The sequence below is a fragment of the Pseudonaja textilis genome, chromosome 1, assembly GCF_049901715.1.
Source record: "Pseudonaja textilis isolate UNSWEBS1 chromosome 1, rPseTex1.2, whole genome shotgun sequence".
NCBI classification, from domain to species: domain Eukaryota; kingdom Metazoa; phylum Chordata; class Lepidosauria; order Squamata; family Elapidae; genus Pseudonaja; species Pseudonaja textilis.
This window is the reverse complement of record NC_141990.1, coordinates 87,634,263-87,660,422: the sequence shown is the minus strand read 5'-3', so window position 1 is coordinate 87,660,422 and position 26,160 is coordinate 87,634,263. Positions and strand designations below refer to the sequence as shown.

Here is a 26,160-nt window from a genome sequence, read left to right as displayed (position 1 = left end):
GGGAGTCTTGGTCTCTGTTTATTGGTCTTGGAGTTTGCTGTGTTCTGTTTGATTGGTGTTTCTAATAACTTCTGTCTGTTTTGTAGCTTTTTTTGTCTTGATTGGCTGGCAACATTGTGTTTCCTATATTGGAGGCTTTTAGTGCGGCTTGGCTCCGAGTAAACGGACGGCCATCATTTATTAGGAAGCTAGGTTTCATCTGGGTGCCTGGTTGGGGTGTGTTTGAGCTGGAGGTATCGGTGGGGGGTCTGTTTGTGCCCAGGTGTTTGCCTGGCTTGTGGTGTGGATATATTTTTGTTTGAGAGTGCAGGCTTCCAGATAATTGACAGTCTGGTGGAACCATCTCTTCTATTCATGCTTTCAGGTCTTTTTTAAATCTCTATGGCTTCTCTGATAATTCTGTGGCTGGGGTTTTCTATAGTGGCTAGGGTTTTGGTGCCATTGAAGTCGATGCTATGACCTGTGGCTTTCATGTGTTGGATTAGTGAGGAAGTGTGTTCCAGCTTTTTTACTGCATTTTTGTATTCATCTAAGCGGGTACTTATTCTTCTATTGGTCTTTCCAATGTATGTGGCAGGGCATGATGCCCAGGGGACTTCATATATGCCTTGGTTTTCCAGGTCAATTTTATCTTTGGGGTTTCTTAGGATGGCTGCTATTTTTCTTTCTTCAGAACAGACAGAAACACAACACAGACGAGCACAATACAGAAGCCTGATGATGGCAGATGAGATTCTGCCGAAACATTGCTACAACTTTAAAAGCACAACTACAATGATGTGGGAAAATACCCGAACAAAGCTGAATGCCATACATGTAAGTACCCTGAAAACTTAAGAAAACACACACACACACGTATGTATGTATATGTATATATATGTATATATGTATATATATATGTATATATATATATATATATATATATATATATATATATATATATTCACCTTTAAAGTTTTTTGACATTTATATTAAAAATATGGTTTTAATCCACTCACTATACACTATTTAAAACATTATTCCTACTGTATGGATCTATAGAAATAAATGTAGAAGGTAATGTAATATACTAGCTAGAAGAAAAGGCATAAACAAATTAGTCAGGAATACAGTACTCAATTCATTGGCATAATTGCATTTTAATACTAGCACCAATGTAGGCATGTAGAAAAGTCAGCTTCCTCTCCCATATTGTTTGGTTTGATTTTTTAATTATAAATTCATAATTAAACAACAGTCCTCTTTTGCTACTGCTGCCTCTAATCATGGAAATCGTATTTAGCCATCACAACCAGTGATTATTAAGAGCTTTATTCTTCAAAAGTTATAAATGACATAATAAACATCACATGTTCTAACTCATCCTGCAGGCTTATTCCTGTTGAGTAGGTGCTATACAATGAATATTAATTATGTTGCACAGAACTGCCCATCCAGAAGTATCCAGGAACATGGAATATAGACTATTAGTCAAGCTAAAAGTCTGATTGGCAAATGCTGATTAAGGCTTAAAGGGGTGGGTCTTTCCCAGCCATTCCCTGGAAGTGTCACAGATTGGACCTTGGACTTTGAACATGCAAAGTATGTGCTCCAGCACTGAATAGAAGTAACAACAGTAAATAATGATAACCATAATCGGCACTTGGCTTTATATATATATATTTTCACATAATGAATAGTTACTGCATTGATTTCATTGCTGTTGATTTATTAAAGATTTCTTAGATGACAGTAGCCCAATTTCGTTGTCCCTATTTTAATTGGAGCCCCCAATTAATTGGCGTTGAGCTGAAATACCTGCAAACAAAGATATCTCTACTGTACTTTAGTATTGAAATCTACTAATAGTAGGTATGTTTGCTCTTGTAATTATGTTAAGTGTTCTCATATTTTATTTCCTGTGTTTCCCTGAAGTATGACAAAAAAGTATGTTCAGATTATCAAAATATTAATTTTCAATTTAAAAAAATATCTTCTTTATTTATGATTAAGTTGTTTGACAGATACATTATAATTTATTCCTGCTTTATCATGCTGCTTTATTTGGTAACCGCAAATGAGAATTCTGTCAAATATAAGGAGAAATATAAGGACAGTATTCCTCCTTCTGAGGGGAGGCTACTTCGGCAGTAAGATCATCAGATGATTAATATCATTCCTTTCCTTGATGTAAAGAAAGGCTCTCTGAAAAAGAATTCTCCATTTAACAAATGGATAAGAAGTTGGGTTCTGCCACTTCGTCTCTGCACTAAAGTCTCTCTGTCATGTGGTTACCCATCAGATATTGTCCTGAATATTTTAAAAGTGTTTATTTATTACAGAATTCATTGTAATAAGGAGGATTCCCTGTTTATTTTAAAAAAAAGATTGGTACACCTACAAAGCAGAAAACAAAGCAGAAAACGGAAGAATATTGTATGTATTTTCCAGATATATTGCTCTCTAACAGCAACAGACATAGAACATTGAGCTGTATCTAACAAAATGAAATTCAATGTATAAAAAAGTAAAATCCTACACTTAGACAAGAAAAACCAAAAGTACAATATAGACTGGGTGAAATCAGGCTCAATAGCAGTAACTGTGAGAGGGATCTTGGAGTCTTACTGGACAACCAGCTAAATATGAGACAGCAGTGTACAGCAGCAGCCAAAAAAGCTAATGCAATCCTTAGTTGTATTAACAGAGGGATACAATCGAGATCAAGTGAGGTACTAATACTACTCTATAAAGCCTTAGTAAGACCACGCCTAGAGTACTGCATCCAGTTTTGCTCACCACACTATAAAAAAGATGTTGAGACTAGAAAAAGTACAGAGAAGAGCAACCAGGATGATTGGGGACTGGAGACTAAAATATATGAAGAACGGTTGCAGGAACTGGGCTTGGCTAGTCTAGTAAAGAGAAGGACTAGGGGAGACATGATAGCAGTCTTCCAATATTTGAGGGGCTGCCACAGAGAGAAGAGGGTCAAGCTATTTTCTAAAGTGCCTGTAGGCCAGACAAGGAATAATGGATGGAAACTGAAGAGAGATTTAACCTGGAAATAAGGAGAAACTTTCTGACAGTGAGAACAATCAACCAATGGAACAGCTTGCCCTTGGAAGTTGTGGGAGCGCCATCACTTGAGACTTTCAAGAAGAGATTGGACTGTCAGAAATGATGTAGGGTCTCCCGCTTGGGCGGGGGGTTGGACTAGATGACCTACAAGGTCCCTTCCAACTCTGATTATCTGTTATCTGGCTAGGAATCCAGTGAAAAGGGCAACTACCACTATCTTCATTCTAAAAATCTGTACAATCTTTCAAGCACAATTAGTACTATTATTGATGCAAAAGAATAATTTCTAAGAGACCTTTTGCGAATCAGGTATCCCCTCTACAATGTAACCAGCTGAGGACTGGAAGACTTTCTCTTGCTCCTTGAGTTCAAACTGAACGTGCTAGGGAAAGAAATAGTTAGATCTGCCAAATGGATAGCTTGCATATCTGGAGGAAAGGGGCTCTGCTGCAGTGCCAACTATCAGAAAAAAATGTTTTAGCTGGTATAGCACCCACAAACTTCGGGTCTCTGGATTGTTTGCATTTTAAACAACTACAGTAAGATTTGAGCATTTTCCAGAACTCTTTATCACACAAAATAATTACAAATCAACAGTCAGTTAACGACTGTTGACAACTATACATAGACAACTATGGTTGACTGACTACATTTTCCTAAACTAATGTTAAAAAGGGCAAAGAAAAGCAAAAAAAAAGTGCCAATGATTCAAGACATCTCATATCACTCTCTGCTCCCCTTTTAAAAAACAAAAAACCTCTCTGAGAAAATGCTATTCTTTTTGCTAATTTTTAACCCCCTTCAAATGTTCATGAGAGTCACAAGTTTTTAAAACATCACAAGGGGTGTGGGGGGGAAAAGCAAAGTCCAGGCAGAAAGACAAACCCAGGCTCTATCAATTCAGAGCTGGCATCAAAAATCAGGATGGTTGCACTCCCACAGTCAAACCCACAGGAGAAATGGCAGTCAAATTTTCTCTTTGTATTTTCCTTTTCAAGAATAAACCGTTCCCGCTAAATATTGCTTGCCAGTTATGACGATGGCTGTTCTTTTTCCCATCTGACATGAAAATATGAATCTGAAATAAACAGGTGGTATAGCAGGTTCATTTTACACCATATTCATATTATCTTATTCAACGCTATGTAAGGCATCCAGAAAGTATCCATGATATCAATCACTCTGAGACATTTTGTCTCCAATTGATTTATTTAGAAACAGATCTGGCATGTCAAAGACAATTTCCCAAAGTGAATTTTTTTTCAGCCTTATACAGAATCCACCTTCTCTCCTCCCTTCTCTCCTCCCACTTCTACACTTCATAAATCACAAGAACCAATTAACTACCACTGGAATTTCTTAATACGACATGCAGAATAACCTTGAACTTTTCAACTCCTCCAAACTCTCTTAAAAAAAATGTGGCAGCTAAGTTTCAAAGCTGACATGCTAATTATAACAATACTGGTTTGGTTATGAATTAGACAGTGTCATGTGAATACTGTCACTCTGATTTTGAACCATGGTTTGCAGCTTCGGCAGGAAACCAGTCACGGCTTTTTATTAAAGAATATAACGAACAATGGCTTGGCCTGATATAACTACAGAAGAAGGAGGCAACTGGGCACTAATTTGTTCTTTCCGAGGATCACTTGCTGCATCCACTCAGCCAATATGGGCATGAGATGCTCAGAGAAGTAACAACTGTTCAATGATTTGGTCCTTTTTCTGTTGCGGCAGCTGCTGTATCCAGTTTTGCTGTTCAAATGGCTTACTTTTGCCACTCTTTTATAACTTCACAGTGATTTGGAGCATTTCTCCACTAGTTGCATACCTGATATGGACTATGGGAAAGGAATTGCTGTAAATATATTCACTATCCAAAACTACCTTAATCCAATATCATGACTGTCCTTAGCATTCTTCCCTGCCATGAACATGCGTAACAAGAATCCAGAATATTCTGCTATTGATCTTTTACTGGCAAATTGTTTTATCACTTCAGTTTCTAGTATCTCTTCTTCTTTTCCCGTCTATTATAATTTGCTTTCTTAGTATAATGTTGGCTTGGAAGCTGGCATCAGACAAATTCTATTGTCTGCAAGCCTCCATACCAATTTAACTTCTGCCTGGCTTGTTGGTCAGTCTCCTGACAAGAATCCTTTCCCCCAGTTTATGAGGTCAGCACAAAAAGCCACAGGGAAAATCTGACAGCTAATTATTAACCTCTTATCTCTGTGTCGATATTAACCGAAATCTTATCGCCTAGCAGCATTCACTCTAGTTCTCCATGTAAAACAAGCAAATCACAAGAAAAGACAGAAAGATAAGCTGCAGGGATTTGGATTACGCTTCAGTGAGCATTTCAAAACAATTTTATATATTTGCGTGTGATGAAGGTAGAATTGCAATGGCAAAAAAATAAATCACTGATTCCAAACAGGTGTGCAGTCTAGACCTGATTATGAAATAAGTCTTTGTAATGTAGATGGTAGGATGACCACAAAGACTTATTTCCTTCTATTTGATTAGCAGAATATAAGGAAATACTAAAGAATCCTCCAAGCTGAAATTCTCTAAAGTGAATGGAAAGATTTTTTAAAAACTGCTGTAGTTTCTCATCTTTGCCAACATTCAACAGCTTTTCATTTTAAAAAGTATGGTCAACTGTGATCAGGAATTGTTTTGAAACATCCCAGAGATGTTTTAAAAAATTTTAAGCACTATATCTTTCAATGTCTTCAAAGCAATCAAATAAAATGTTAAATAGAATAATGCTGGTTACTTTTTACTGTTCTACCATCGAGAGCATTTTGGCATACTGTGTGATATGCTGGATGCTCTGCAATGGATAAGGAGATGCTCCAGAGAGTTATAAACACAGCACAAAAAATCATCGGTTGCTCTCTTTCTTCTTTGGAAGAGATTGTGAAGACCAGACTCCTCTCTAGAGCACTAAAAATCTCCACAGACCGTTCTCATCCTGGACATTCATATTTTGAACTGTTAGCATCAGGGAGGTGTTATAGGTGTCCTAAAATGAGGACTAATAGATTGAGAAACAGTTTCTTTTCCAAGACAGTAACTGTCTTGAATCAAACCGTGCATTTGTGATTTAGTCCTATTATTATTATTATTATTACTACTACTATTACTATTACTATTACTATTATTATTATTATTATTTTTAAATACTTTGTAGTGTGATTGTGATGTGGTATTTGGGGCACTGTGCTGGAGTAGCTTTCAAATTTCATTGTATTCGTGGAATGCAATGACAATAAAGGTATTCTATTCTATTCTATAATAAACCAAACAGAACAATTTCCTTGGGAATGATAGGAAATAGGCTTCTAGGACATGGAAGTGATATCAATAGCAGGGGGGAAAAAGGTTCCATAACTATGTGACAATCACAGAAGACCAATGTGTCTAATCTGTTCTGAAATTAGTGCTTGTACAATGGCTGTGATTAAGACACAATAAACTCGGATTTGCATAGTACTGTACATTATATTATTTCTATAGATTGTATAGGGGACGTTAAGTTTTCTCTAACAGACAAAAGCAAGTTAAATGGAAAAAAAATAAATCATCAAAAATGAAATTATCTCTGAAATTTGCTGATTTAATTTCTTAAAAATAATCAGTCAAATGTATAGATGTTAAAGAAGACACAGAGATATTCTTACGGTATAATATATCTGGAAAATATTACCTAAAAGATCTGAAAACTATCCAATCTGACTAAATTTTACTTATTTGCAAGTAAAATGTATTTATTTTACTTATAATGTAATCCTTGACTTACAACCATTTGTTTAGTGACCGTTCAAAGTTAGAACGGCCCTGAAAAAAGCGACTTATGACCGTTTTTCACACTTGTGACCGTTGTAGCATCTCCATGGTCATGTGCTCAAAATTCAAACACTTAGAAACCGTCTCATATTTATGACACTTGCAGTGTCCTGAGGTCATGTGACCATCGTTTGTGAATTTCTGACAATCAAAGTCAATGGGGAAGCCAGATTCACTTAATAATCATGTTACTAACTTAAAAAGCAGTGATTCACTTAACAACTGTGGCACGCAAGGTCATAAAATGGGTCAAAATTCACTTAACTATCTCATTTAGCAATAGAAATTTTGGGTTCAACTGTGGTCATTAAGTCGAGGACTATCTTAATTAATAAACATATAAGACTGCTTCAGAAATGCATTTGAAGAATAAAAATTCAGTGTCCTTTTAACACCAAAAACTCATACAGACATGTAGTAAAGTGGTACTTACCATAAAGATCCTTGATCTCGGCTTTCGGTGTCTGTAAATCCAGAATCCAAGAACATGTCTTTATAGATTCGTCCCACAAGACAGTACATATCAGAAGCAACTTGGCTCTCTTGCTCCACTAGAGGTATCATGATATCTAGAGCTTTCTGCCTGTCACCAGGTAGATTTCGTCTGTTTTATTTAAAAAAAAAATTCAATATTTCATAGCAATAGTCCTAATGCATTATCCCTTCACACATCAAAGATGATGCAGTAAGTCTGACTAGGGAGAAGAATTTTGATTGGTATTAACATGGTCCATTTGAAAACAATTTCTTTTGTACTTTCTAGAAAAATATTTTATAGGAATTTGACTTTATTTATTTAAATTGCCTGGCTCTCAAAAGACTCTTGGTGGCTGATACGATTAAAGAGAGATGGGAAGTGGAAGTGGAGGAGTTTAAGAAAAGGGTATATATTCCTGGGAGAAAAATCGTCTGTTACATTATAAAAGAAAACGTATATAGGTTCAAGAAACAACCTAACCCATGGCCAAGAAGAAAAGTCACTTAGGAACTCTTGTACAGTGTGAAGTTTGATGGGGGAGGGGCTGGATCGTATTCCAGAAAGCAAACTCCACAATTCAGAAGGCATACTTCCAATAATTGATCTCATGGAAAAGACTGGGGCTGCCTCCACTCTGTGCTATCTTAGAGGACAGACAGAAACTTCTGGAGACAAAATCTCAAATAAGAACCAGTTGTCTAAAGAATCCCAAAGGTGAATGGACAGCTCTCAATGTTGTACTACACTGTACCACATTAATAGTCTGAAGCATTCAATGTACGAGGGCTATCCACAAAATAGATTATGTTTTCATCTGTAACAAGAAGGGGCGGAGCTAGCGCGGCCATCTTTGGTCTGTGTGTCCGCCGCTCAGTCTGCATCTGGTCATGCTAGTGGGAGGTTCGTATCATTGCCCACTATTTCACAGCAAACATTTGAAATGTATGCTGCAATTGAAAATCCCACGAGTTGTGAGGTGCGATCAGTGATAAGGTTTTTGTTGGCAAAAAAACATAAACCGATTGAAATTTTAATTGAAAAATTGAAAAACTAAGAAAAGCATTTAAGAACAAGCGTAGAGGAAAGTTAAGCTCAAAAATTTTGTTCCAAGCCAGGTCTTCATCCTCAGAAACAAGTAGTAGTCACTTGGTGCAAGATCGGGGCTGTAGGGCGGATGAGGAAAAATCTCCCACTTGAAAGCATTCAGGACTTCTCGAGTGCGATTTGCTGTGTGTGGTTGGGCACTGTCAGGCAAAAACAAAATTTTTGAGCTTAACTTTCCTCTACGCTTGTTCTGAATTGCTTTTCTTAGTTTTTCAATTTTTCAATTAAAATTTCAATCGGTTTATGGTTTTTTGCCAACAAAAACCTTATCACTGATTGTACCTCACAACTCGCGGGATTTTCAATTGCAGCACACATTTCAAACGTTTGCTGTGAAATAACGGGCAACAATACGAACCTCCCACTAGCACGACTAGATGCAGACTGAGTGGTGGATGCACAGATCAAAGATGGCCGTGCTAGCTCCGCCCCTTCTTGCTACAGACTAAAACGTAATCTATTTTGTGGATAGCCCTCGTATAAAAGCGATGGAACCAAATGATGCTTAATCATTCTTGCCATTCTCCCTCATTTTTAGATTATGTCCTGCTATTATATCTGAACAGCTAATAATAGAATCATGCACATGTGTATCATTTTGTTTGCAGCTCCACTGTGCCTGCTTCTTTTCTAGGCCGAGTCATGTTAATTTGTGTGCTATGCTTTTGAGTTTGTTTCGTGGACCATTCCAATCACATTGGTCTCTTCAGGCTTTTGCTGTGCTCAAACTGCAGAAAATAAAGTCAAATGGTGATAGAAAGCCAAAGTCAAGATGGAAAGTGACATCTACCTATTGTAGAAGCAACAGAGACTGGATGAAAAAAAAATGCCTGAAGTATTCATTTTTAGAAAAAAATGGAAGGATATTCTGTCTGTGGACAAACTGCCATCAAACACTGTAGTTTCAAGAGAAAGGAAAGTTCTTACCTATTCAGTGCAAATGCATAATGAAATTTCACATGATGATGCAAAGCCATGTCAAAGGTTGGAAGTTTTTCTAATGCCTCTACCAATTTCACAATAGAATCATAATCCTTCCAAAAAAGATAAATAAAATAATTTATTAAAACATGATCTCATATGAGGCAAAAAAAATCGACAGACTGTGTAAGTCTTTCTGCGGCCTGAAAAAATAAAACTACGTACAGAATGGATATAATACCTAATACTACAATAATAGTATTGGTTATAGCCCATTCAGTTCTCTTTGTTCTACAAAAGAAAGGAATCCCTTTGGGTTTTACTCTTCTAATTGTTGCTGACTATAGAAGATGGCATTCATTTTCATTTCAAGGCCATTGAGCCCTTGTCTAAAAACATTTCTGTGGTCATGTGGCCAGCATGAAGTTGTGGAGATCTTGGTTTCCTCCCCACCAAAATGGTACTTATTTATTTACTCACATTTGCATGTTTTCAAACTGCTAGGTGGGCAGGAGCTAGGCAAAGACAGTTGTTCACCCTGTTGCACAATACTTGGGTCTCAAACCTGGGCTGTCAGCTTTCCAGCCAACAAGCCTAGCATCTTAATCACCGAGCCATCATGTCACCCTTTTGGTCTACATTCAGAAGGAGGCAACTGCTTTTCATTGTTTTCAAACTTTTAAAAGGGCAACTGAAAGATCTGACATTTCTTAATGTTGCATGTGATTCAAGAGTAGCGATAGTTTTGACCAGTGTGAGATTTACAAATATATAGATGATATAGCTCCCTCCCTTTACTCCTTCCTTCTTTGCAATTGGAAATATCTTTTGAATTTTGATATGAAAAGTTTCCATAATCACATCAAGTCTTTGTAGCCAACTATGCAATAAAAAATGTCAAAGAACAGTGCAGGCTGAAGACAATTAACTTTGACTCTCATATCACATACCCCTCACGTACCCTTGCTGAATTTTCTACATAAGTTGACATGTTATTAATAATATGATTATGTTCTCCTTCACTCCCTCAATGCCTATATTGACTATTTCATGTTGGCAGTTTCAGGCAGAGGCTTAAGCATTTCTGGAACATGTTTTCCCTTTCCATACTGCAGCATCTTTCTGAGCCACTCCCTCCCCACCCCACCCCATCCCATCCCAATAATGACAGCACATATTCCACTGTCTGGCCTGTGCACCTTGTTGTTCTGACTGAAATAAGGAAGGATTTTACTTCACATCCAGGCTACTTCCAATCAGTTTAACAGGAGCACGGGCAAGCTTTACTGAAATGATTACAGTAAGAAAGATAATAAACCAGATGTGACATTTCTATATTCAAAAGACATAAAATTTCATATGCTTAATGATCTCCTCAGTATGGGTTTCCATTATTAGCCATCAACTGTTTGAATGCAGACTTCAGAAGTATAGCAGTCTTAAGAAAACTCTCAGCATCTGAAATTCAGTTATTTTTTAAAAAGACAACAGTTCTGTAGAATATGTGATAGCAAGATAGGGTATCTTATAGAAATGTAATCTACTCATATAATCTGCTGAACCTTTGTCATTGTGTTTATAATATACAGTAATGTCCCCCAATATGCATACTGGATCCTACTTTTTAAAAAATAAAATCTGAATATTAGCCGTTCTATATCCCTTTTCGCAGTTCTAAGCATAATGTAAATGCACACAGTTGCCATGGTAACAACATTTATTTGTTAAATCTGGCAACTATTAAGAATACTTTCAGGCTACCATGAGCATATGTGGTAATGACCATCTACCCCAAGTCCTCTGTGGACTCCAGCTGGCCCTGATCCATTCTGTGTCAAGCATTTATTCTGAGAATGTCCAAAATAGCCTCTAAAAAAATGGTGGATTTAAATCCCTCTTCAGTAAATTTAAACACTGAACGCCCACATATTTATACATTTCTAAATAATGAAAATCATCCCTTTCTTGCCCGTGCCCACCCACCATCAAACTAAACTCTTTTTTTTGGGGGGGGGGGAAATGGGAGGATGGAAGATAAATTGTGGAAAATCTGGTTTGGTAGGAATGACTGCTATTTTTAGAAAAGAGCATTCACTGTAAATTTCTTTACAAAGTCTCCCTTGTTTAGCTTTTATTTGCATTTTTCAGGAATGAGTGCTTGTTTTATGCAGGCAAAAATGTAAGTCTGGCAAACTGGGGGGGATGCTGTAGTTTGCTGGCATATAAAATAATAATTTGTAGCTCAGGGAATTGGGGATTAAGTGGGTGGTGTGATCTAAAAAAAGCTTAGTAAGGAGTAAGAGCATATTTAGGGAACATAAAATGTTGAATGACCTATGCTGACTAGAGTTGAATAGAGGCCCTCTCATAATTCTTTATTGGCCAAGTGTGATTGGATATGTTGATGAAACAGAGGTAATAGAAGTAATACATTTGAATTAAGCATTTAATTCCTACCTGAATATCCCTGTAAGATAACAGCAAATTTATCAGGATGTCAGCAGACAGAAGCTCAATGTTATCCACCCGTTGTCTTATCCTGGCCAATTCTGCAGCTAATTCCTTCCCAGTGTACAAGTTACGAGCCTTTCTGATATCATTAAGAATTGATTCCCTGAAGTATTGGCTAGAACGGAAAAGAAATAATTGGTATAAACCTCAGGGTTACAAAAGAGCCCCTTGGCTGTCGGTTTTACAGCAATTCATACAATGGGCAAAACTGAATTAGGAATATTGACCTAATTAAAGATTGCAAATATGGACTGAATATGTAGATATGGTCATAAAAATGATTTATTTTATTCTGTGCCATCAGATTCATGCTGAATCTCAGTAGCCACACTGATGGGCCTTCTCCAGGATAATTTGCCCTTAACCTGGCTCTTCAGACCTTCCAAAATGGACCCATTGCCTGTGTTATCGTATTGTCCATTTTACTTTCTGGCTGTCCTCTTTTCTCTTTCCTTCCAGCTTTCCCGGTATTATAGATTTCACAAGGGAGTTGGGTCTTCACATTATGTATCCAAAATATGACAATAGGATATTGCTAATTTGTGCCTTGAAAACTCTGGATTGACTTGTTCTACGATCCATGACATCTTAAATGTTCTTCAAATGTTCTCAAGTCATGGGATATAAGCATTGTAATTTAATTCAGATTACTGGCTATCTGGCAAACCTGTCACTGGCTCGTAAGTCATTTCTCACGAGGAAACAAAAATCATGGCAAAAATGTTTCACCTAAAGTTGGACAAGAAGTCCACTTGGTCTTTGTGAAACCTATTGGCACTCCGCATCCTTGAAGCATTATTTCTTTGGGGAAGGAGGAGGAAAGAATGATAAGAAACTAAAGATTCCTGTCAATTTGGTCCTCTGAGCATCCCTTCAAAATGTTAACAAATATGTAGCGACCGAGTGCACAAGAGGGACAACTGAAGAGTCCAATTGATTATTCAGGATGCCCATCTGTATGTTAAAAAAAATCTCCAGTTCATATCATAATTGCACAGGCTAGTAGATGGCCTTAGGCAAGCTTCTCAGCTTCATCTTTCCCCCAGTTGTAGATAATGTAATAAAATAATGTTGGCCCATATCTCAAGGATGCTGATACATTAAACAAACAAACAAAGCATTTGATATGGGCTATTCACTATTAAAATTCTATGTTGCCCATCTCATTAAAGCTTTTCAATGTTTCTAGTCTATAAATGTCAAGTATAAGTATTATCACATTTCATCTATGAAACAACAAGAGGCCTCCCCAGGATGCCATTATAATTCTGAAGAAGCAATTCATTTCCAAATTGTAAAAGAGAAAGAGGGGGAGTCTTTTTCTCCGCCTCAGGCTTCTTTCCTATACCTCACCTCACGCCCCATCCATCCCCAAATATGTCTATCACTTCCAAGCAATGCATCTTCCCCATAAACTTAAAAGGGAAGATGCATCTTATTTCAAAATGGTGAAGGATACAAGGCAAAGTGGGTTCTCTCCTTTTTTAGACTACTTTTTATCTTTGGGGACTTTTATTAATCATGAAAGCTTTTGACAGATGGAAGAATGGACAGAACAATGGACCCATTACTAATCTGAAATACCATGGTCCTCAGATACTTCTTGGTGAGAGGTAATTGGAAGCTAAAGTTCAAGCAACTAGCTATCCTAATATGAAAGTACTCTTGATAGACATGAACACGACAGTTTCCTAATTATTAGAACAATTAATCAGTGGAATAATTTGCCTCCAGATGTTGTGGATGCCCCAACACTGGAAGTTTTTAAGAGATTGAACAATGTTTGTCTGAAATAGTATAGGGCTTCCTACCTGAACAGAGGGTTGGACTACAGGACCTCCAAGGTCCCTTCCAACTCTGTTATTCTGGTATTCTTGTTATGTATTGTCTCTTGGCTGCTACTATCAAATGCTATGCCTGTTAAATGTATTGGGTCCATACGGTTTTCTTTTTTTATAGCAAATTTGAATGTTACAGCTGAAGACGCTCCATACCTTGAGCTGCCCTGTGCCATCTTCAAGAGCTGAATAAAGCGGTCAACTAAGGGTAAGCATATTGGTCCCAGCAACAGTTCAAAGTTGGGTTGCATCAATTCAGTCAAACCCTTCATGAAACTGCTGTCACAGCAATAGACTTTGTTATGGGGAGTTATCATATATGGAACAAATATATAATTGCCAGTGCACATCTGCAGAAAAGGAGGAAAGGGATGAGTTTAGCAATGTAAATTATAACATATATAATCTTAAAATCAATATACTTTGTAGAACTTAACTAACACCTAACATAATTTTCATATTGTAAATCTCTTTAATCCATTCAGGTTTCCTTATTAATAGATTCTGCTGGCACAGAATACTTATATGATTAACATCCCATCTTTCCATATAAGCACATGCAGCATCTTATGCCAACAAAATACATCAAAGCAACAAAAGCAGCACCACATTATGACATAAAAATAATGAACAGTTAATTAAAAATGAAACGTTTTTCCATATTCTCTCTATTGAAGTAATGGTGCATCTGCCATCCCCACATTGGTGTCCAGATGTGACAGGCTACAATTCCTATCTGTCCTGAAATGTATGTTCATAATGACTGGGAATGCGGGATACTATAATCAAGCATACCTGGAGATGTTATTTTGTTAATAATCAGATTGGGAAAGAACTGGCAGAACATTACTATTTAAGGAGGGAATTCTTCCAAGTACTTTTATTGAAAGAATAACCTGCACATCAGACAAGTTTAGACATAAAGAAGCTCTGCAGGTGAACAAATATTTGGATTATACAAGGGTAAGGAATTATGGAGATTGACTCTATTCTACTGTTTACTGTTGTAAACATTATGTATATTTTTTGTAGGACTGAAAGGGAACAACTATAATTTTAATTGATAACACAGGAAACACAGAAACCACGAGAAGAACTTCTTGGTATTATACAACAGTAATTTGCATTATACTGCATCATAATATATGCATTAATTATAATGTAAAGAATATAGGGAAATTCAAAGGTTATCACAGTTGAATTATTGAAATATCAAGCACCATCACTGTGTTTTTCATATCAGGATTGAACATAAAATTTTCACATAACTTTTAAATATTTAGACATTAATATACTGAAAGTTTTAAATATCTTTAAATTGCTGCCCTGTCTGGAAAGCATAAGAAAAGATATAAAAAGATGAAACACCATTTCTCTAAAAGAAACATTATATATTTGCTGCAAAATAGAGCTGGATAAGGCATAGCCTGCCTAAAATATATATTATCAAGCAGTTCAGTTGGCATAGTTACTCCTTTCAAAGTAGAAGAATCAACAAAGCAGTGGATTGTGATGGAAAACACTTGGTTTCAGGCTATGAATGAAAACTGGGTAAGCCAGTTGGCTTTCATGCCTAAGGAAGAACTACAATTTCCTGATTAATAGCCAGGTGCCGTAACCACTAGACTAAATTGGCTCTCATCTTATCAACTTAATCCTATCAAAAATTATGAGCAAGCTAAATGTAATTTGTTTTATTCAAAATATTAGTAATATTCTATTAATATTAATAGAAAATATCAAATTTTAGAGATCATAAGCCATAATGCCAATACTACTATTCTAGTTATGCTCATGATGAGTGCACGATAGAGATAGATAGATAGATAGATAGATAGATAGATAGATAGATAGATAGATAGATAGATAGGTATTAGCAAGCTGTGCTCATTCCTTTTACAATTCCCAACTTTCTCAATTAACACAGCTCTCAATGTGCTGACTGGAAATTCTGGAAGCTGGAGGACTAAAGCAGTGATGGGAGGCACAACCTAGATTCTGTGCATGCACAGATGAAGCTTCACTTGCAGGCTCAGTTCCTAACAGGCTACAGACTGGGAGCGGTCCACAGCCTGGGGGTTAGGACTAACATATTGGAAAACAAAACACTGTGAAATACTGGGCTAACCTAAAATAGATAAAATTCTGAATTCCCTAGAAAGAAATTCAGGTTTCTCTATAGAGTTGACCTCCACATAAACAAGCACAACGTTGATATAAATTTCTACTTTTTGCAGTAATTATAGGTCTCCTTTGTTAGAAAAATCCTGCCAACTTAGAGAAGCTAAGGCATGTTAATTATTAATCCACCCCTTATGACATTAGGCAATACGCTTTTGTAGCATTCATTATATCTTTTATAATTATTCCCAAGAGGAAACACTAACAGGATGATGATGAATCAGTTCTTCTTATACAAACCTTATTTTGCCACTCTCAGCAAACTCACATAATAACTATGTTGGAGCACTGTTGAAATGTCCTCCCTGCAGCATTTTTTGAGCAGTAATAATAAATAGCACGATCCAGAGCTTATTAGTTAGGAATGACTTAGAATGGTTATATTTTTCCACATGCACTGGCACGTGTGCATGCATGCACATACACACAGACTGATATTTTGCAGCAGAATTAGGAATTTAAAATGAATAACACTATGAACAATTATTAAGATTTAGGGAAATTTTCTGATCTTTCGTCACTGGCCTAATGTTCACATTTATTTGTGAATCTGATGCTCATCCCATTCTTTCTTCTGCACATATTTCATCATTCAAAAGTAGGTATCACCATCAATGAGACAGTATGTTTAGTGACAGGATTTCTCAAACCTACACCAATTGAAAATATATATTCTCCCTCTGGCATTGCCCCACTTAAAATCAGGAGAGAGTTGTGGCAGACACTGAGGGATCTAAGCAAGAGAATAACCTTCAACATCCTCTGAACGGACATATCCCCCAAACCATCTGACTCAGATCTAGGAACAACTTTATGGCAAACATTCTTGAGAGTACACAAGAACAAAAATGAATTAAAAGATGGAGGAAGGAGTAACATTAAAGGAAGATGTGGCTGAAGGATCCGACCTCCCTTATATTACCAGGAGGACCCTAAATAGGCTGAAAGTTGGAGTGCCAAAATGTAAAACTAATATGGTCAAGTAGAGGCTCTTAACAGATAAACAACACACTGTGTGAATCTGGAGAGACACAAAGCCCAGACCATCTGCTGGTATGTTGGCTACTATCAAAAATATGTACCGATAATGACTTATTTTTGGCTTTGCCAACAACAAAGCCAAGAAGGTGTCTTCAATAAAATTTGACCTAGGCATGGAAGAAGAAACATTGGAGCAGTTACAAATTAACTCCTAGAAACAGTTAAGTTGCTGCATAATTCTCAATTTATATTCTTTCTCTCTCTCTTTCTCTTTAGAACAGAATTAATGTCACTTGTGAAGTCTATTTACGTACAGCAATCCTATTTTTCTTCTCTGTACAAACTACATCCTGTGAGCCATCAGCACATTCTACAGTTGGGGCAGGTAGATTTACCTAAGCAAGTCAAGTATGTGCGATAGGAAACTGCAGTTGGGCCAGAAATCTAGGCGCATGGACTTATTACATTTCATATTTGTTTATTTAAATTTTGAGGCCATCCAAATCCTTAATTCTGGGCAACTAACAACATAAATAGAAAAAAATTCAGTGCAGAACATCCAGAATTGTTCACTTGCATTTCTGCTTTTGGATTTAAAATTATTACTATATTTGATAGCACAGTATCACTCGTAGAATCCTTCAAGTTTGGGGGTTCTATACTCTCCCAGGATTTGAAATGGACACCTAACAGTAGAACCATCTTCAAAAAGGCACAACAAAGAAGGCTGTTCCTGCATCAACTTAGGAAGTTCAGGCTGCCCCAGGAGCGTTGATATAATTCTACAGAGAAATTATTAAATCCATCTGTACTTCTATAATTGGTTTGGTACAGCATCTAAACAGGATAGGTACATACTCCAATGGATAGTTAGGACTGCAGAAAAAAGAACTGCAATCAGCCTGCTTTCCAAAGAAGACTTGCATGTTGCGTGGAGGGGAACTAAGAAAATAACTAGACTCTTCACATCCTGGACATAATCTGTTTCAACTCTTCTCCTCAGGATGCTACTATAGGGCATTATATGCCAAAACAACTAGACATAGCGACAGTTTTTTTCCCTTGTGCCATCACTCTGCTGAACATCTAATCCCAGTACTATCTTATGTTTAAGTATATTCGCCCATGTTGTATGGCTGTAATATTATTATTATCCTTTTCATTTTCTTTACTATCTCCTATTATTGGTATCATTATTATGATGATGATTATTTTGTTGCGTTGTATATGCATGGAGCGCTTCTGCACCGGGTACAAATTACTTATGTGCGTAATCACACTTGGCCAAATAAAGTATACTATGCTTTTTTAAAGTTTGTACTGGATTTTGCAATTTATCATTATTAGCTGCTTTAAACAGCATGCATGGAAATGTAATTAGGAGCTAATTAATTAACTACATGTTTTAGGATTGTGACAACATAACTGGTATACATTTTTTTCAAATGCAAAAATAAAATGAAGAGTTGGTTGCTTCCTAAAACCTGAGCCATTTCATACCAGAAACACGTAAAAGAAATGCAACTGGCATTGAGATTGTATATCTAGCATATCAAAGAGAATGCTCAATTAATTGCTGCTACTTCTAGCCAGGCTGAGAAATTTTTTCATGAATATCACTAGAGGACAAAAACTTCAGTATCTTGCGACAGTCCTCTATGACACTTCCCAAAGTTGCGCTCTGCCTCAAATATAATCACTTTCAAACACATTTCCTGGTTCGGTTTTCTGGTGTAGTCTTCAAATACAGAAAAGAGACCAAAAATATCCTACCCAGCTCTGTGAAATAATTTTATTTGCAAATTGCCAAGAGGTACACATTGGAATGCAGCATTTGGACAACTTTGATGCCAGCCAAATGAGAACTCCTAAAATAAAGCATCCTTCCTCCTAATACCACGAAATAATCTGAAGCTCATAGAAAGGAAGATATGTTCAATGATCAGTCTTCATAAGAGACAACATTCTTCAATCTTATTTTTTTTAAAACTCTCTCCATATAATCAGCACTTTTCCACAGCCTATGCACTTGAATCCTAAAATGAGTCGAGTTATCCGGCAAGAGATTTGAACTATGGAAGACAAGATCCTTTCTGTTCTTTTATCAGACATGAGCAGAAAGGTACTCAGTGTGTTTTTCTTATTTGGGCAAATATAAGGTAGTATAATGGTTCTCCTGATCACACTATTATGCTACAGTTATGAAGCACCAGAGTTGCATGACACTTAGTCATAGTCTGATTTCATAACTTTTGTACTGAGAGAATTGGGATCAATACTATTTTGGGATTCCATCTCATGTTTTCAAAAGTGTTATTTGTTGTTGCAAGTAACGAATATTCTCCTCAGTCTGCCACCTCAGGAACTTTTGAATTCTCTGCAGGATCAGCTTGGCTTTTGTGCTGCCTTCAAGTTATAGTTTTGTGCAGGTTCTTATCTTTTCTGCTCAAGTCACAGCTGCATATTCTTCCTAGTTTATAAAACAGTGAGGGATACAGGCAAGTGTGGGTAAGGAGCGCATAGCAACAAAAGATGTTTGAGCTAAATCATTTCGTTATTAGTTTAGGTGCTGTTCCTATCCAGAGAGACTGTGGGTGGCCTACATTCCCTTTCCTTACCAAGAAAATTTAAATAGGAAAAAAATATAATAAAAGAACAGCCATCTAAATAAAAGTCAAACTACAAAGAAAACCATGGCTACTGAAGAACAATAAACATCCAAACACAACCAATGTGGGCTTTCAGTTACCACTCTCTCAAAAATCTAAGTTTTTATAGCTATCCTAAAACTCAAAAGGGTAACATTGTTCTTCTGCAATAAAAACTACAATAAATGTGATGTAAGCACAGAAAGCACACAAGAATTCTAGTAATAATTCTGGAAAATCAATTTGCTTTGCTAGCTCTCTGCAAGAGAAGAAATGGTAACTTTTTCCAGTATCTATCACCATATGATTTTAAATTGATCAAATGTATCACACATTAGCCAAAATTCACCCTACATTTTATAGTATGTGTCATCTGTGTCCTTTTTTTTTCCTATTAAAAATGGAAGTCATATTAAATATTGACATTTTTCCATATTTGTCATGTCTCCTGACTGACTTCATCTCAGAAGAACATCATTAGTCCCCTGGATATAGGAAAGAAGAGGCTGAGCTGGAAGTCAGAGTTAAAAGTGTCATAACTTGGAGTCATTGCATTGTCATAAAAGACCTAAGTCCAGCCATGAATTCTGCTGACCCTTAATCTAGTGCCAATTTAGTTTTGACTGTTGGTTGGCTAGATGCTTATATTAGAGGCAGTAATAATAAACTCTTCTGTGCTTTGAAATCAACCAATGTTTCTGGTTCATTTCACACTGGGGAAGAATAAATGCAGCAAATTACTAAGGTAATAAAGTGAAGTCTTATTCCTTTAAGGCAAATTCTTCAAGTTCCAGAGAGCTGCATAATTCTTCTCTAGATGGGGATGCCTCTGGACCACCCAGAAACGGCCTTTGGTACAAAATATAGTGGCCGAGATACTGGCAGGTCTGATCTTCCAAGATCACATTATACCTATGCTACAAGCCCTATTCCATTTACAGGACAGGCTTCTGCATGCTGTTTTACACACACACACACACACACACACACACACACAGAGAGAGAGAGAGTGTGTGTGTGTGTGTAGAGAGAGAGACGGGGGAGAGGGGGGAGAGGGAAGGAGAGAGGGAGGGAAAGAAAGATGTACACACACACACACACACACACACACACACACAAACATCTAAGTTCCTGCAGGTACATCTTCTACATTAATCTGTCCCGCTACTTCCATCAGCAGCTTTTGGTCATACCTCACATTGTACTAGTTTAGCATAATAAAATCAAACACCTTTTTAAAGGATAGCTCCCTCAAGTCACTCAATGATTTTTCATCAGTAGAAGATTCAAAACAGAAGGAAGCCTACTGTTGATGCAGAAATCAAAGTTTGATAAGATAGACAGGAATAGTTTTTTTTACAAAATGCAGATTAATCGAATCGGTTTCCTTCAGAATGTAGCAAAAGCCACTTGTTTAGATGGGTAGTTTCCTCCACCCATATCACGAAGAGCTTGCTACTTCTCTTTTGCAATACCAACCTGTTTACAAATTTCTGAAAGCTTTTACAAGGCTAAATACATACTTCTGGCCTAACCAATGCAGTTTTTCTTTTGTATACAAAAGAAAAGCCTGCATGAGTTATGAGTGCTGGAAAGTCTGCGTGATATGTACAGTCTATCAACCACTGACATTTGTAGAGACAGGAAATGCATCCATCTGAACACAGCTTGCAAATGCAGAGCAGAAAAGGAAAAGCAGGTTAAAAGAAACTCAGTGGGAAGCTATAAAAATAAAATGAGTAAGGAGAATATGAAGAGAATATTACAAGAAAGATTGTTCATTTGAAGAAAACAGCAAATTTTTAATAAAGTAAACTGGTTAATACAATACCAAGCATCACATTTGTTAAGATTCTAAAAACACTTTGACTGGGAATTGAACTGAATGACTTGAAGTTATATAATTTAATGAAAGAATCAGTAGAATTACAATTACATATTCAGACAAGTTATCAACCAATAAGGAACTTTGCACAATTCAAAAACATATATAGCAGAAGCTGAAATTTCACTTTTGTTTTTAAAAATATACTTACATTATTCTTCTGGCAAATAATTTCCTGTAAAAGGGGAAAAAAGCAGATGAGAGAACTATCCATGAACAATGTATGCATCTACTTACTGAATACTTAACAAAAAATATACTTACTTTTGTTTGCTCTGGGAATTCTAGATTTTCTTCACAAAAATCTGTTGCTTAGCATAAAAACAAATTGCTGATAGGTGCTGCATCATATTAGCATTATATTAGTTGCTGAGTGAAAGGGCTTTAAGTATCACTAAAATTTCTCATTTTATTAAATCAAAAGGTTTGGCCCTAGAAATTAACCAGATGAAACTTTTCTTGGAATGAGCATAGGCAAATAAGAAAAGCTTCATGTGTTAAGTTCAAGTGTATCAATTAAAAATAAAGAAGGACAAAAAGGTAACTAGACAGACAGTGAAAAAAATTATCATAACTATTTACAGAGCATTAATTAATTAATCAATCTGCTTTCATGTCTATTCTTAATATTTACACTGATATAAAGCTGAACTAATAGCATGCCAGCACCCATACACTAACATTTTTTGTGTATTCCAGACCTGTTTCTTTTGCACATTTTAATCATTTATGACACGGGTGTCAAACTCGATCGCGTCACATTATGTGTCACAACTGTTTTTTTCTTTGTGGAGCTGGGGTGGGTGTGGCCTGCATGTGATGCATCCAGCCTGTGGGCTGCCAGTTTTGACACCTCTGATTTATGACATCAGGAAAAAAGAAGGCCCAATCAAGAAGGAAAAAGGGACCTAAATCCTTATCCTACTGGACTGCATGCTCTCATCCTAGGTAACTGTTCAGTGGAATAATGTTGTTTTGTGCCTTTGCTAAAAATAGTTCTATTTTTTACTGGAAACCTCATATTCATCAATTGTTATTTATAACAGCCTCACAATTGGCTAGAACTGACAGAAACATGATGACGTAGTCTCATATGTATCACAATGTTTCTAAATACAAAACATTTCCTTCTTGAAATCTTCAATATGAAGCTACCCTAGCTAAAATACCTCTGAGGAATTTGAGGAATAAAAGTAGATAAAAGCACATGTTTGTACATGAAAGGAAAAGGTTAATATCACCATCCCATCTGGCTTAAGTCTTACATGTACATAGGAAGATCATGTAGGAGATGATCAGGCTGAACCTGAGGAAGGGGTCAAATGTGCCATCAGTCATGAGTCCCCTCATGCCCACAAGAGATCTAAGTCCAGCACACCTTGAATTCCTTCTACTCTTCTCTCCCGCTAATTTCCCTTGGCCATTAGTAGTTCAGATTCTTGTAGAGAGCTCAAGCTTACAATAAATCTTTGTACCATTTGAATTGTCTGGATCTGCTGATTTTCCTGGCGCTCACAGATCTGGGATACAGATTACAATACGTTTGATAGATTTATATTTATTGCTACTGTTATACCAAAAGGAGAATTTTGTCAGGCTTTTTAATGTACATTCTATAGAATGTCTCTATCTCCTGATAGAAATGGTAACTTTTGACAAGTATTGACCTGTCTGAAATACACATAAATTGAATTTGCACATTAAAACATAAGTATCTTTGAAAGAATGGAACTTTACTTCACAAATAAACTGGACTTCACAAATAAAATGTATCTACAACCCAAAGTTGATAAAATCATGGGATCCCAATCCCATTTTTTCCCTGCCATGAAAAAACAGAAGAGTGATATGTTTTTTGACTGCCTTCGATAGCCAGAATTTCTGAAGGCCAAGACACAAATAACTGTTTTACCATATGCTAGCTCTCATGTAGGCCACTCCAGCTGATGCAACCATTAGTAGAGATCATCCTCACTTTCTCACATCCTTTGTACATTCAGCTGGTATTAAGCAACAAGAAAGTCTTTTTTGTTGTGGTTCTTACTCTGTGAAATACCCTCCCTCTCAAGATAAAGCTTGTGTCAACCTTATTACAACTGACAAACAAGCTGAAAACATGTTCATTTATCTTCACATTAGATGCCTCAAGATGGTATTCTTCCACAACTCGAAGCCATAGGTTTACATATTCTGGGCTATTTCAGTCTTCTTATCTGATCAATCTGATTGCAGTTTAAATGTAGTAACTTGCATTTTAATGTTGCAAACTCTTAGGAATTTGTGGCTTAGATATAAACAATTTAAATACACAGATAAGTAATCTAAGAATAAATTCTATCCCTGAGCATAGAATGGGTTAATTCTAGAATCCAGATACATGTGCTGTGAAACATATTTAGTATTTACCTCTTGTGTTTTTCATATTAAAATGATTTAGCAATAAGCCACTTAGATGACTAACCATAGTAAGCATTTAAGGCAGCTTCTTAAAAAAAAATTAGTGGGGAAAGTCAAGGAATTTTTTAAAAAGAAAAAAGTCTATTTTGAATATATTTCCTCCCTTTGCTTGATAAAGTCATTATTTTTAATAATCCACACCTGCTTGAGACTGAAGGAGAACTTTCTTCAAATTCCTAGAAAAAAATAAAAACAGAACCACAAAAGTTCCAAGAACCACAGGCTTATGCACATGAGGAGCTTCAGTTTCTGCAATAGTTTTACTTCTAACCTCACTTCCTACATCAACCTTGTTCCAACATGGGACTTTTCAGCATAGGCTGCATGTGCACAGCACTCAAGAACCCTGAAACTGTTTCCAAGCTTCTATCTAGGCCATCATGGCAGAAACTAAAACTGAGAATTGCGTAGGTACCAACAATTCCACACAACACAATCATACATTTCTCTGTATCTTTCTCAAGTCTGCCTTGTTTTTACCCAAGCTCTGCCTTAATGTTAGAAAAGCATCTGTACCTTCAGTGATTGCAGAGAATCTGTGTTTGTATCACAGTAGAGAATAATGTTGTTGGCCATACTGAAGCTCTCTCGAACTCCTAGATGATAGAAGAGGGAGGGCTGACGGAAAGCATCACTCATTTCCACCACGGCAATATCTGCAAGGAAGATCAAAATATACGCTAATCAAGTACAGTACTCAAAAAACAAAATCTGCTGATAACCCATGAACTTCTCTCAGTAATTATTTTACTCAGCTGTAATCCTGAAAAGACGAAATCTCTCGAAAAGATTATTTGAAAAACAACTATGACTAACAAAATTAAACATAAGAAGATAACCTTTAGCTAAAAAAATTGAGGGAAGATAATCAGCATCTTCTCTTTTTCTTCAGCATGACTGTGTTTCAAGGGGAATCCACAGTGGATGAGGAGTTCCCATTTAGAATAAAGAGGCAGGCTGAAATATCAAGTAAGAAGCCTCAAAAGCTCTTTGAAGCCCATTAACAGAGAAGGACCACTGGAATGCAACATTTCATGCTTGTGAATTTAATCTTTGGAGTGGTCTTTCACTGCAATTGGAAATATGTAGCATTTGTAGCTTTCCTTTGATGGCCCCATAAGAATCCTGGCTCTTCACCTCATTTGGCTCTGAGGTTGCATAGCTAAATAATCTTCATATAATGTTTCCACGTGGATATAAAACCCAATATTTTCAAATCCTTTCCATTGCAATGTGTCTACATTTATTTACAATGGACAATTCTGGGTCATATTCTAACATATACATGTGGTTGGCTAAGAGGAACTGTTTGTACCTTTGAGCATATGGAAGATTTAGCACAAGGTTAAAAGTAGGAAGAAACTGGGTTTTTTATGAGAATCTTGTTGCTATGAAGGAAATTCTTCAAAAGGAGCACAAATGAATACTTATAAATTATTCTTTGACAAATAATTGCTGAGGGCTTCACGTTGAGTTCTCTTCCTGATGATCCGGAATGCTCCAGTGCCATCAAATGAGCTTTTTAAATCAAGATTATGGACATTTTGTTAATTCAAAAATTGTTTCACGGACCTCTTTAACCACCCTTCAGGAGAGCCTAGTGCTGGAGTTGTTTCTAATGAAATTATTTTTGCTACAAAAGAAAACTCTGTAGAGCTGATTTAGCAGTACCAAACTTCTACCATGTTTTTTTCCATTTTCCGTAAGACTTCTTGCTAGATAAGTGTTCTAAAGGAAATAATCTATTGCACCTGTAAATTTTACTCAACTCCATTAAAAGTGAGGTTCCTGTAATAACCAATGAAAGATAATACTCTACCAATTGAATTATGGATCACGTCTCATGATAAATATACATTTCTATAAGCCATATTGTTTAACCCTTTCAAAACCTTTTCCTTTTTAAAAAGAAAAAGTGAAATGAATGCTGAAATATTTTGCTATACTTAAAAATTCCATCATAAATCTTAATGCAGTTATGAATTTGGATGCAACAACATATTTCAACAACATCTGTGTAAAACTTGTTCAGAGAAGTCAGGTCAGCATAACAGTCAACATTTTCAATACTTGCTGTGGATTAATAGTGAATGCTGAAAACCCATTTTATTCCAAGGTATAATAAAACAAAACCAGCGCATTCTGTATCTTGGAATAGATATTTGTGGAATACATTCAAATTCAAATTATTCAGAGAATACTGAAGTTCAGCATAAACATGATTTAAGAAATATTATA

At 36.4% G+C, this 26,160-nt stretch overlaps 1 protein-coding gene and 1 long non-coding RNA gene across 3 annotated transcripts in view; one reads left to right on the top strand and one right to left on the bottom strand.

Moving 5' to 3' along the window:
• MAP3K5 (mitogen-activated protein kinase kinase kinase 5) overlaps positions 1-26,160 on the bottom strand; it is a 111,034-nt gene that overhangs the window by 47,881 nt on the left and 36,993 nt on the right. For both annotated transcript variants that reach the window (XR_015744927.1, XM_026705554.2), the window contains exons 2-7: positions 24,439-24,578; positions 21,617-21,640; positions 13,927-14,120; positions 11,879-12,047; positions 9,428-9,534; positions 7,352-7,522 (exon numbers count right to left, since the gene is read on the bottom strand). Coding sequence is in view for 1 of the 2 variants with exons in the window: in XM_026705554.2 (XP_026561339.1) it covers positions 7,352-7,522; positions 9,428-9,534; positions 11,879-12,047; positions 13,927-14,120; positions 21,617-21,640; positions 24,439-24,578 (805 nt within the window). In the remaining variant the exon portion in view is untranslated. The remainder of the gene's footprint in view (positions 1-7,351; positions 7,523-9,427; positions 9,535-11,878; positions 12,048-13,926; positions 14,121-21,616; positions 21,641-24,438; positions 24,579-26,160) is intronic.
• LOC148127714 (uncharacterized) lies at positions 1,589-18,245 on the top strand. Its single transcript, XR_015744935.1, has 3 exons — positions 1,589-1,851; positions 13,892-13,978; positions 17,209-18,245. It is a non-coding gene; the product is annotated as an uncharacterized LOC148127714 (long non-coding RNA).